Source organism: Equus przewalskii, chromosome 21 (genome assembly GCF_037783145.1).
Source record: "Equus przewalskii isolate Varuska chromosome 21, EquPr2, whole genome shotgun sequence".
Classification (NCBI taxonomy): Eukaryota; Metazoa; Chordata; class Mammalia; order Perissodactyla; family Equidae; genus Equus; species Equus przewalskii.
In genome coordinates this window covers 14305165-14318013 of record NC_091851.1, presented here as the reverse complement: position 1 = coordinate 14318013, position 12849 = coordinate 14305165, and the positions used below count along the sequence as shown (strand labels likewise).

Genomic DNA, 12849 nt, shown 5'->3' with positions numbered 1-12849 from the left:
GTCTTTATCTTCTTTATCTTTCTTTTGAATATAATTTATGTCAACCTCTATCTCTCTCAGTGCAACTTGAAGCCAGTTGATGTCTTTCTCAGTAAGAGTAAGAACATAATAATGTCCCTTATCTCTTTACTCACTTGGGCACAGTTCTATGACCTATTTTTGGAAACTATTTAGAATCTCATTTTACGAAGCTCTGGACATCATGGGGTGAATGTCCTGCGTGCATTGCTTCCCCGAACACCAGCTGAAAACCGATGGTCCCTCAGAGCTGTGAAGTATTTGCCCCCCTGTATTTATGTCGGTGTGGAACTCTTCTGCAACCTTATCACTCTGAGATGACCTGGAAGTGATCTTTCTCCTCGTTGTTTTCTCATCTGAAGATTATAGTTTTGTGACTCTAATGCAAATCTTACCATTTGTTTCCTCGCCTTTGGATTATCCAGATTATGCTGTACTTCCTTTTAGAAACGTGAAAATTTTAGAGAAAGCAAAAGGTCATGTTGCCTGGCAGAGCAGATGCAAAGACAAATGCAATTTCATATTGTCTGCTCTCACTGCTTCTTTGCTGCAAATGTAGAATTGGGGATTATGATACATCCATTTTAGGATCTGGTTTTCCTGGCTATTCCTTCTGATAGGCAGGAGGTTCTAGTGAGTATCATGCCCTCTGACTAAATTTTAATGGGATTTAATTGGGAGGACATCTCAAATATTTAGCATTCTTCTATCCTTGTAGGATGTAGGTACTTTTTTTTTTTTACTCATCTGCAAATATGTTAAAATGCATACCTTTGCAAGTTAGAGCAGTGCCTCTTAAATTTGAGCACGTCAGAATCACCTGCAAGGCTTGTTATAACACAGATTCCACCCCAGAGAATCCGATTTCATAGGTGTGGCGTGGGACACAAGAATGTGTGTTTCTAACAAGCTCCCAGTTGAGGGTGATGTGATAGCTGCCCTCCACAGACCACACCACACCACAAGTAACACCTGGCTAGAAGACACACCTAGATGTATATAAAAAGCACCTAAGAATGCCTGGATTCCCTTTCCTTCTTTCCCTAACTTTATCTGTCCTCTCCCTTTTAGCTTACTCTCTTCTTTTGCTCACTTTTTAATTCATATGGATTTGCCCCATCGTCTCCATGAGTCCAGAATACTTACCAAGGAGCGTATCTTTAAATCAAAATACTTACTTTTAATAAGGAAGAGAAATATAGTGGCCAACCATGACCATAAATGCTGTGGGGTCTAAAAAGGACCTTTTCATCCCAAATCCATCTTCCGTGATACTATTCACATAGACGGGAGAAGGAAGTTGCCTAGAAAGAGTTTTTTTGTTTGTTTGTTTATTTGTTTGTTTTTAAAACAATGCATTCTCACCAGAGGGGTGGTGCTTGTCATTCCCTTGAATTGCTGGCTGTAGGGTTGCATGATGCCCATCTGTTTCTTAAATAAGAGGTAGCATGTCTTCACGTGCCTGGCATTCCATGGTCCACCTCACAACCTCTCTTTCCCTGCATACCCCATAACTTTTGTTCTTTATGGTTTCAAGGCCTGTTATTAATATAACAGTTTCTGCTCTAGCACATGCATGGATGTGAGCTGTTGTGAGCCGTAATTTCTTAGATTACAACAGAAGCATGCTTCATTGGGATAAATTGACAAAAATATATTGATTCCTTATGAGTAAACACTCTTAACTCGGTGGGGAGGTGAGAGGACCAGAACAGGCTAGGCCACAAGTGCTTTAGGAAATTACATCCAATATTCTGTTGGCCAAAGGCATTCATTCTGTGTAACCCACTTTTCAAATTATCATTTCAAAACAAATGGGGAAGGGAAATCCATATGAACTTTTAACAGTTGTTTCTTAAATACCTTCTCAATAGTGTTTTTCAAAGTCTGTGCATATATTTGGGTAAAGAGCTATTGCCAGGGTCCTACCTACTGACTAGGTTTTGCTCATAGCTGCTTGTCTGCCATTATTATTCCATTGAAGTTTGCTTAATTGATGGATGACCAGGGTCACAGTGTTCTGTCCTCTAATCCACAATGAACACTAAGGAATTTTAATGGACCCAGTACCTGCAGATACATACAGACAGACAGTTACACACATACACACACAAGACTGTAGCTGAGTCAGTTAGTAAATTGGACTTTTTTCACCATTGTTGTGAAGTTAGAATGACAGAACTGCAGAAGCAACATTGCTCCTGGTGCCTCACGTAAAACCACCAGCATCTAGGTGCTGATTTGAAAAGAATGACATCACCAGCCTCCTGAGTGCCTTAATCATTCTTGTACTGTCTGCTCAGAGAATTTCCTCAGGGCAAACTGAGTTAGATTTCATAGAGAAAAAGACTTTCTGAACTACTGATATTTAAATACAGATTTTCATATTGTCTATAGCTTGTAAATATCCTTGTGCTGATTAATTTTCATCATTATTACAATTGGTTCATTTGATTAATATTTACTCAAGAAAATGAAGTTTGCAGTGCCCAAGAAATCTTTAACTGATGTAGAAAGATATAATGAAAATGAAGTGATGTTTTCCTGTCTAACATTAGGAGATTTGGTTGTTATTGTTGTTTTGACACTTAAATTAATATATTATCTATTTGAACTATTTTGGAGATTTTTGATTTTTGTTTTTTCTTTTTCTTTTTAAGATTTTTGGCTTCACTTTATATGGACACTTAAGCCAAATGTCTTACCTGTGGTTTTGAAACTAGAAGACACATGCACACCATATTATGTAACCTTCAATTTTTGAAGGAAAAACAATGTACATTCTTTATTCTTCCTGTCTAGTTCAGTGAGGGGAACCAACAAAGTACTCCCAAAATTGGACTATTTTCAAGTATATTTTAGGGAGAAAGACAGGAAGAAAGTGAAATCCTATTTTTGTAACTATAAACATGGTATTCTAGATATATCTTGTTTTAGAAATTATGTACTGTAATAATGTGTAATGCCACAAGGGCAAGAAATGTCAGCCTAAATGGAGTTATTTTCTCATCATAGCATCAACGAGATCCTCGACTGAATGAGATTTTATTTCCATTTTATGATGCTAAAAGGGCAATGCAGATCATTGAGATGTATGAGCCCGATGAAGATTTGAAGACAAAAGGTAATAAAAGTGAAAAAAAGAGAATTTTTCTTTATTTAAAAAAAAGCAACTTTAAAAAAAAGTATATGCAACTTTTAAAGTCTGCATTTTTAGTTCAAGGTATCTTTCAAAGCTTTGGAGCTCCCTAGAGGCAAGTATTGATAACTGACTGATTTTTATTCTTGCTCTTAGTTGGTATAAATTTTACTTTACATGAAAATTTGTTCATGCTGCCTGAAGTATAATGCCAATTTATTATATTATTAAACACATTATAGTGATATTTTCCCCAGCTAATTTCTTAAATTAGATCTTTAGCATTGTATAATGCTTAAAATGTAAAAATGCCAAATACAGTCTCTGTTTGAAATCTTTGAAATAATTTCATTTGATATAAAAATTTATACCTTCTTTCTCTCCTTTTTGTTTTGCCAAGCCGAATAAACTTAATACGTGATTTGATGAGCCTTCTCACCCATCATTTGACCTCTGGTATGGAAGATAAATGCAGTTGATAGGAAATTAAATAGTTAGGAATTAATTAGCAAATTGTTAGAGTTTGTGAACTTTTGCCCCTTACAACGAATCTTTGGGAACAATGTGTTGTCCATTCCAATATTTGTCAAAGGAAGGGCATGGAGAGGAAATTTAACATTGGTTCCATAGCAGGGGAAACACTTGCGAAGGATGGGAGGGGTGATGCTAATATAACCGGACAGGGAGTGCTAAGAGATCCCCGAGCTGGAGCCTTTGGCCTATGTCTCAGTGGAGAGTGGAAGGAGATCTAGGTTCCACTTCTGTCTCTCCCATATGCCCGTGAGTATCATGGCCTCAGTTTACTCCTCTTTAGAATAGGGGCTCTTGGGGCCAGCCTGGTCTTAGTGGTTAAGTTTGCATGCTCCGCTTTGGCGACCTGGGGTTCACTGGTTAGGATCCTGGGCACAGACCTAGCACCGCTCATCAGGCGATGCTATGGTAGGCATCCCAAAGGTAAAGTAGAGGAAAATGGGCACAGATGTTAGCTCAGGGCCAGTCTTCCTCAGCAAAAAGAGGAAGATTAGCAGCAGATGTTAGCTCAGGGGTAATCTCGCTCAAAAAAAAAAAAATAGAATAGGGGGTTCTTTTTTCTTTGTATCTCATGCCAGTGAAAGTGGCTGAAAAGTTTATACATTCTCTGGATGCACATAGAACCTGTTTATACCTATGCCTGGCCCACTGTACTGTGTGACCCAACCCTGATATTTTTCCAGATCCAGTAGAGTTTTCCCTTGATTGTAGACATACATCCTTTATCCTTTCTGCTGGGGCCTCAAATATATATTTAGCAAAATTGCTTCATTTCTTTCCTCTCTATCACTGTTCTGAGTATCATAATTTATTCCACATTGCATGTGACTAAAGTGAAGGGGCAGGTGGCTTGATAGAAAATCTAGCACTTCACAGTATTTGATTTGATTCTTGTTGCTACCCTGTCACTGTGTGACCTTGAGCGAAGAACTATATTCCTGGGCCTCAGTTTCCCTACCTGTAAGATAGTGGGGTTCATGTACTCAATCAACTAGTATTTCTCCCCTATCCCCATTCCCTAAAGTTTATAGAGGGCTGACTGGGGGCTAAGCACTGTGCTAGATGCTGGGGATTCCAAGTTACATAAGGCGGTTGTGATCTCTGAAGGAGAAGGACATATGACTGACTCAGTGGTTCCTTGGCAGTGTGATAACTGTTATGATAGAGGCTTGTCTTTGACTATTTCTAAAGACCTTCTAGGTCCTAAAAGTCTGAAATTACCAACGACACATCTAAAAAGCATAGCTTCACCATTTCACAAATGACAGAAATTTTAAAATCTGTGAAACCCTATGAATAGCAGTGGAGCATTGTCTGATACAGTTCTGGAAGGTGAGAGGATGGTGCAAAAAGACCAGGCAGGGTTCAGCTCTGCTTTCCATGAGGTCGCTAGGAATCCAAATTGGACCACACTAACACCCATGACTTTCAAATTAAACTCTCTACTCTTAATCTCTGTTTAAACTACACGCCTATGGTAGAACTCTCTATTTGCATGTTGAGTGGGCATTTCAAATGTATCTGTGCACCATGTTTTGATTCTCCCCGCCCATAGACCTGTTCCTTTCCTAGCCTAGAAAATGGTACCATTATTTACCCAGTTTTTCAAGCCAAAACTCCTGGAATCATACTTGATTTGTTTCATTCTTCCACATCGCCTCTGATCCATCAGCAAAACCCACAAGATCTGTCCTGAAAATGAATCCTGAATAAATCACTTCTCACCATCTCCACCCTTACCAAACTATCCAAGCCTTCATCATCTCTCCCTGGACAATGCCAGCTGACTTCTAACTAGTTTTCTCCTTTCTACTCAATGCCTTACAATTTATGCGCGGCACAGCAGCCAGAGTAAATCTTTAAAAAATAGGTCTAATCATGTTATTCCACCCTTCAAAACCCTCCAAAGGCTTCCCAACACACAATAGAATAAGTACTTAGCAAAGACTAAAGTCCAACCAATGTTGCCTTCGGCTCCCTCTCTAACCTCATTTCCACCTACTCTTCCCCTCCATCACACACTCCTGCATCAAGGTCTTCACACTTGCTGATTGTTCTGCCTGGGATGGGGTCCCCCAGGTATGCATGTGACTTGTTCCCCATGTGTGAATGTAATCTCCTTAGAAGGTCTTTTGCTGGCCAGGTACCTAACACAGCATCCTGGTCATTCTTTATTACTTTCATTTCCTGCTTTCTATTTTCTTCTAGCACTTTCATGACATTATTTTATACTTGTATTTATTTGTGAATTTATTTGTTCTCTTGCCCATAGTATATGTTTCATGAAGACAGGGCTTGTCTGTTTCTTCCATCGCTGAATGTGTCCCAGTGCCTTCAAAAGCACTTGCTCTTAGAATGAATGTATGTGCCCAAGGAGACAGATACACAAATTCTATTGCAGTACTTGTATTTATAATTAGAAATGATCTAAATATCCATCAAGAGAATAATGAATAATAAATCCTGGTATTTTCATATATGGACCACTCTACATTCTACATACTACTACTGTACATACCACTATACATTATTCAGTGAAAAATAAATGAAGAAGAGCTACTTACATTAACTGCATAAGTCCCAAGAAAATATAGAGTAAAAATAGCAAGTTGCAAATACAAATAGTAGGACATCTTTTATATAAATTTTAAAATATGCAGAACTACCTATTATTTGGATAAATGTATATATAGTGAAGTTACAAAACCATCTGGGGAATGTTAAACACAAAAACTAGGGTAGTGGTTGTCTACATTGGGGTGGGGTGCACAGGGCACTGCAGTGGCATCTGTAATTACGTATTCCTTTAAAAAATGTAAAGTAAATAAGGTGAAATGTTAAGATAGGACAAAGCTGCTGTGTAGGTCCATGGTTGTTTATTATGGTCTCATCTGTACTTTTCTATAAGCTTGAAATCAGTTCATAAATTGTAAATGTTTAAATAAAAGCAAAAAACTGAGGCTGTTGATGGTTGATAAGGTAGAATATGCAGCAATATTGATTGCTTCTCCTGCGATTACCACATGGGGCCTGCCCGATGTCAGAAAGGTGTGACTGAAATGAACAGTGGCTTTTGGGGCCATGTTTCAATGGCTACTGCATACTCTTCTCACCAGTCCCATACCCTACCTTTTAGATAAAATAGGAAAATTGAATTGCTTAAATCCAGGGAGGCCACTAATCCCTTCTCCAATCTGGTGAGAACAATAATGCCTTACAATCGTTCGTTTTCCATTTTTTTAGGAGTGCCTCTCATATATGTTCTCATTTACCCTCCGTGACAGTCCTGGAAAGGAGGTGTTGCCATTATTTCCCCACCATTAGTGGAAGAGGCACAGGAGCTTAAGGAGTGAGTGGCAGAGGCAGAACTAGAGAAAGGTCCCCTTGACCCCTGGTCACCACAGCTCCTGATGCTGTGCTTCTGAACTTGTGGAACTTTGTGCTCCTGCCATCATGGATCTGAAAGCAGAATGTGACCTCTTTGGGGAATGCATTAGGTTAGTTGTAATGTGCAGCTCTGTGGTTTCGTTCAAGTTCTGAAAGATGAAGGTTCTTGGGAAAGAGACTGTGAAGAAGTTTTTACTCCTCCTGTTTAAGCTGCCTCAACTTCCGTGAATAAAACATGAGATGTGTATCTTCAGAGTCACAAGTCTACTAAGATATTCTTTTTTCCCCTAGGCCTCATATCAAGTGATGGGTTTTGCAGATATCTGATGTCAGATGAAAATGCCCCAGTCTTCCTAGATCGTTTAGAACTTTACCAAGAAATGGACCATCCTCTGGCTCACTACTTCATCAGTTCTTCCCATAACACCTATCTCACCGGCCGGCAGTTTGGCGGGAAGTCTTCAGTAGAAATGTACAGACAGGTCCTCCTGGCTGGTTGCAGGTCAGAAACTCACAACGGCTGTTTATTTTTTGTATATGATTTAATTTACTTTTCTCTGAAAAATAAGAAGTAGTATTCAGTGGGAAAAGAACATTTGTCCTTCTCTTTAATGAGTTTGATGGTCATTTAACTTTGAGAAAGGAAGGACAGTGTTCCAGAAAGAGCTAGAGTCCTCCTGTGGGTCAAAAGATATTTTTGACTATAAACTTAAAATATCCCCCCAAAATTACAACAACAAAAAATACATATTTTCTGAAGTCATGCTAAGTTTCCTGTTGGTCATATGCACTTGCAAATTTAGCTTTCTTTAATGTTAAAAGTTCCAAAACTTTTATTCTCTAAGAATAAAGATTATTGAAAATGATTTTCCTTTTACAGAAATTGGGAAATATTTGAGGTTTAAAATATGGCAAAAATGCTCAAAGTGAAAAAAATAAGAAATGTAGTTACATTATGATTTCTTTCTTGGTTGTCAGTAACCAATACTTCATTTTCTTAACTCACTATTTCCTGTGTATGCAAATACTGTAAGAGAAATTAATTACATCACTGCTTCTATCTCTGAATACTTGAGTATGAATCACTGAAACAATGAGAACATTTTCTTTTATGGCCAAAGTAACATCATCCCACCTAACAAAATTAAAAAATTGTTCTTTAACATCATCTAAAACTCAGCCTATATTCAGATTTTCCCAGTTGTCTCCAAATGGGTTTTTCTTGCAGCTTTGTCACAACTAGGATTTCATCCAGAACCACACTGATTGTTATATCTCTTAAGTCTCTTTTAATCTCTGACAGTCTCTTTTTGATGACACCAACCTGATAAAGAGTGTACATAATGTGATTTTAACCTGCACACTCCATGAAATAATCACTACTCACTTCATTAATTCTTTCCATTTTCTACTTATATAAGAAAATGACTTATTTTAATGTCTTGTCATTTAATTTGTACACACACTTTTTTATTGTAAGGATCCAATATTGTAATTTCACTATGTTCCTAGATGTGTTGAACTTGACTGTTGGGATGGAAAAGGTGAAGACCAAGAACCGATAATAACTCATGGAAAAGCAATGTGTACAGATATCCTTTTTAAGGTAAGTTTTAAAATTATACCTTTGCAGTCTTTTCCTCCTTTTTGAGGAGAAAGTCAAGAAAAATGTTTTCTCCACTTAATATCTCCTTCATACTACTTCTCCTACTTTCAAATGGTGACAGCACTACATAATTAGGTTTCTCTGCAGGGTCTCCCTGTTTGTAGTTACTTAAAAAAACAGTCTTTGATTTTCTTATCTACTCTCTGCTTACTTATTTTGCATTATTTCTGAAGGACTTCAAAGTGACATAAAAAGATAAATAGGATACAGAAAATAAAATAGATTATAAATAGTGCCTATAAATAGGGTAAGAAAATAAGGGAGTGAGATTAGAGTTTATGAATGCTTGTCAAGAAGTCCTATAAACTGTCAAGCCATACCACAAATTGGGCTCCAAACCTCCTAGAATTCAGTGCAAGGAGAAAAACATGATGATTCACAGGATTTGTAGAATAAAAACAGAGCAGTTGGTCCAAAGAAGCACAATTATTCCCGGTACTGACACCAGAGAGAAATTTTTTTCCCCGAAGATCCTAATAGAGGGAAATCTATAATTTTACAAACGGGCATTTCAGAATTTGATGATCTCTATGTACAATTTGAAGGTTGGTTTCTTAGAACATTCTTCAGTCTGCTCCAATGATATCCTACCAAAAGACAAGTCAAAAATGAAATTCTGTGGTTGGCCAATATGTCAGGTACGTTGGTCTCCATCAGTTTGCTGTAACTCGGAATAGTTATTGCAACACCTGGAGCAATGGTTCTTAACCCCGCCTACTGTGGAAAATCACCAGAGGTGTTTTTAAAAACAGATGCCTGGTTCCTGTACCCACAACGCTCCATGCATATCATTTCTCTTAGCCGAGATGTTGGTGAGTTTTGAGCAGCAATGAATTTAAGGTCATGCTCCCTGAGAAGTACCAAGAGTATATTCAAGTGGGAAGCCATGAGTTTGCACAGCCAATCAAACTGAGAGGAAGGGTTGCTGTTCTCTTTAGAGAATTAAGAAGCCTAATAAGGAAGCTTAGCTGAAAAGAAAGCTATTCCACCTGAGCTTGGTGGTGAGCAAAGGAGAACCCACAGGCAGACCCAAGATTTTCCTCAAGGAGTAATTCTTGGTCAGCTCAAGTGGAGAATCAAAGTCAAAGACATTTTCTGGGAAGAAACTTTAAACAAGAATAACGAAAGGACCACCTTAGCCATAAGGATGCTCAATAAAATACTCCAAGATTATGTAACCTAGGAAATTATCATTTCAAATGGACTTCCCTGGATAAATGCTGTAAAATATTTTCCCGATTAACTGAGTGATGGGATTTGCCCTGTGGTTAACTATAAGCCAGTAAGAATTCGGGGGTTTTTACCAAATATGATTCTCTGGTTATAGAAGTGTTGGTTTGCAACCATGCTTTCTAAAGCTAAGCAGCGAGTGGGGCTGCCGTCTGTTGAGAGAGTGGCGAGGAGGACCTGCTCAGCTCATTCAAAACTTGTTTCAATTGGGCTGGCCCAGTGGCACAGAGGTTAAGTTCGCACGTTCGGCTTCCGTGGCCTGGGGTTCGCTGGTTTGGATCCTGGGTGCGGATATGGCACCACCGCTTGGCACATCATGCTGTGGCATGCATCCCACATATAAAATAGAGGAAGATGGGCACAGATGTTAGCTTAGGGCCAGTCTTCCTCAGCAAAAAGAGGAGGATTGGCAGCAGATGTTAGCTCAGGGCTAATCTTCCTCAAAATAAATAAATAAATAAAATAAAAAAGAAGACTTTAAAAAAAAAAACTTGTTTCAGGTGAGTAAGCTCTCAGTTCAGAGAGGGGCTTCCAGAGCACTTCCCTGTTTTGCCTCACGTGTTGCTTAACCAAGGAGAACCCCTCCCTGGTGACCCCCCACTTTTCCCAGGCTAATATGAAACAAGTGGTATTGCACATGTCACATCAATTCACAGGAGTCTTCATCGAATCAATGAAATGTAGCCAAAGACCGGTTCCCAAATGCAGAGGCAAGTCAATAAAAGCTTCAGTAGTCGTTAGGTTATTACCAACACATTTCTCCTCGAGACAGGAGGGGTGGAAGAGTGGGCTGTTGTGAAAATCGCTGTGCCAAAAAGCTCACCCGCTCCTCAGCGAGACAGGCGAACTCTGAACCCATCTGGCAGATTATCGAGCAAGGAACTGGCATGCCGTTTAGGTGAAGTGTCTTGTTAGTTAATAGCACCATAATTTTGGAGAAGTAAAAGATAGCTTTGAGGAAAATTGTCATTAACCATTAACTGCGCCCGGGTCTAACCACCCTGCTTGTAGAAGGATCTCAGTAAATGGGTTCTCTTGAGTGTGAATGGCCAGAACTGACTTTCTGAAAAGCTCAAATTAGTAGTCTCTGAATGGTTTCAGGTGCCTTCGTTTTTTTATTCTTCTCTCTCATTAACGCCTTTTATCTTTAAAGGATGTTATTCAAGCCATCAAGGAAACTGCGTTTGTCACATCCGAATATCCTGTAATTCTCTCCTTTGAAAATCACTGCAGGTATAAAGATTCATTCTACTCCATGTCTCTAAGCCTTGCTTCCTAATCCCCATTCCCCACTCCTGCTCTCCATCCTTTTAAAGAACCCAATAGTTTTTTTGTGAAGTGGTAAGGACACAGTCTTATGCAAAAAAAAAAAAAGGAAAGAAAAACCCAACCTCCCCCCCCAAAAAACCCCAAATCATCTTAATGTGTTTTAGAGATGCTTCCTCTAAATAAAGGTCAGAGATCAGGACCCCTTGCCCAAACTTCCATTAAGTTGGAAGATTTGGCAGTATATTTGAAGTCAGATTTTGTGAACTTGAAAGACATTTTTTATTCTGTTTACCAGCTCTTATATTTTGGGGCAGAATCTCCTTCTTTTTAAACTATACCAGTTAAAGTTTGTGGTCTGTAACAGTATGTCTCACATGAGCATCCAGAGGACCATGATGCGTTTCACAGAGTGGGAGTTTTTAATCGCCTAGGAATGGAGCTTTCTTATTCTTGGACGGTTAATGGATGTTTGAATTTACGAATGCCGGCTCTTTCTCTCCAGCAAATATCAACAGTACAAGATGTCCAAATATTGCGAAGATCTATTTGGGGACCTCCTGTTGAAACAAGCACTTGAATCGCATCCAGTATGTATTTTTAGCAAACCATATTTCTAACATGAATGGATTTGTTTTGAAATTCATTTCTAAAGGGTCAAGTAGTTCTCGAGGACTAATGCTAAAGAGCTTCATATTTATTTAAATTCTTTGGTACGGAAAGCTTTCATCGTGCTTCGGAGGGATGTGTAGAGAGACATAAAATAAACAAAATATTTAATTTGGAAGATCTTGGGGTCTCTATGCATAGTTTCTAAGATCACTGTCCTAAAATTTCATAAAATGCCCACTGGCCGAAAGTCTAGACTCGGCAGTCATTCTCAGCTGTAGTCACATGTTAGAATGACCGGGGGAACTGTTAAAAATACCTTTGCGAAGTCCCCACTCAGAGATTCTGATTTAACTGCTCCGGGGTCAGGCCTGAGCGTGGTGTTTTTAAAAGCTCTCCAGGTGAATAAAATGTGCGCCTAGGGCTCAGCACCAACGGGAGCCTGTTGCTGTGGGAAGTCCCCCAAATTGCAGTCACAGGAGCGTGAAGTTCAAGCTCCCAACTCCAAAATAAACGCTTGGACAACATTATATATACATTTTTTGAGCTTCATTTTTACACCTGTTATTTCCTTTATAAATCAAAGAATTTTTACCCTGTGGTCCAGAGATAGGCTTTGTGGGGTCTGTGAACTCATTCTAATTGCATACTTTTTTTATCTGGAATAATCATTCTAGAGAGTTCATCACATTTTTATAAGGATCCGTGTGTACCCCCAAGTGGTTAAGATCCACTGTCACAAGGTGTTATGAGTAGCAAGACAGCTAATGGAATTAAATCTAAAACACCGTACAATAGGGAAAAAACAGAAAAAATACAGGAGACAGGATACCTGCATCCTTTGCACCTCCTCCTGACTCTTCAGCCTCCTGAAGTGTTGTCGCTGGCTGCCTGTTCCTGTCCTTGTAGGCTTCCTGTTCCTCTGGACAGGGGCCTGGCTTTTGACTGCCAGCGCCTGCAGTTTTTTTTACCTGAGGGGGAACTCTGGCCACAGGAGCCTGCT

General features: G+C 39.0%; 1 protein-coding gene across 17 annotated transcripts in view; it reads left to right on the top strand.

Annotated features, from left to right (window-relative positions):
- Positions 1 to 12849, top strand: part of PLCB4 (phospholipase C beta 4) — a 388953-nt gene that overhangs the window by 298060 nt on the left and 78044 nt on the right. For all 17 annotated transcript variants that reach the window (XM_070587877.1, XM_070587870.1, XM_070587869.1 and 14 more), the window contains 5 exons: positions 3034 to 3142; positions 7367 to 7577; positions 8588 to 8681; positions 11125 to 11204; positions 11743 to 11827. In XM_070587877.1, the coding sequence (XP_070443978.1) occupies positions 3034 to 3142; positions 7367 to 7577; positions 8588 to 8681; positions 11125 to 11204; positions 11743 to 11827 (579 nt within the window). The remainder of the gene's footprint in view (positions 1 to 3033; positions 3143 to 7366; positions 7578 to 8587; positions 8682 to 11124; positions 11205 to 11742; positions 11828 to 12849) is intronic.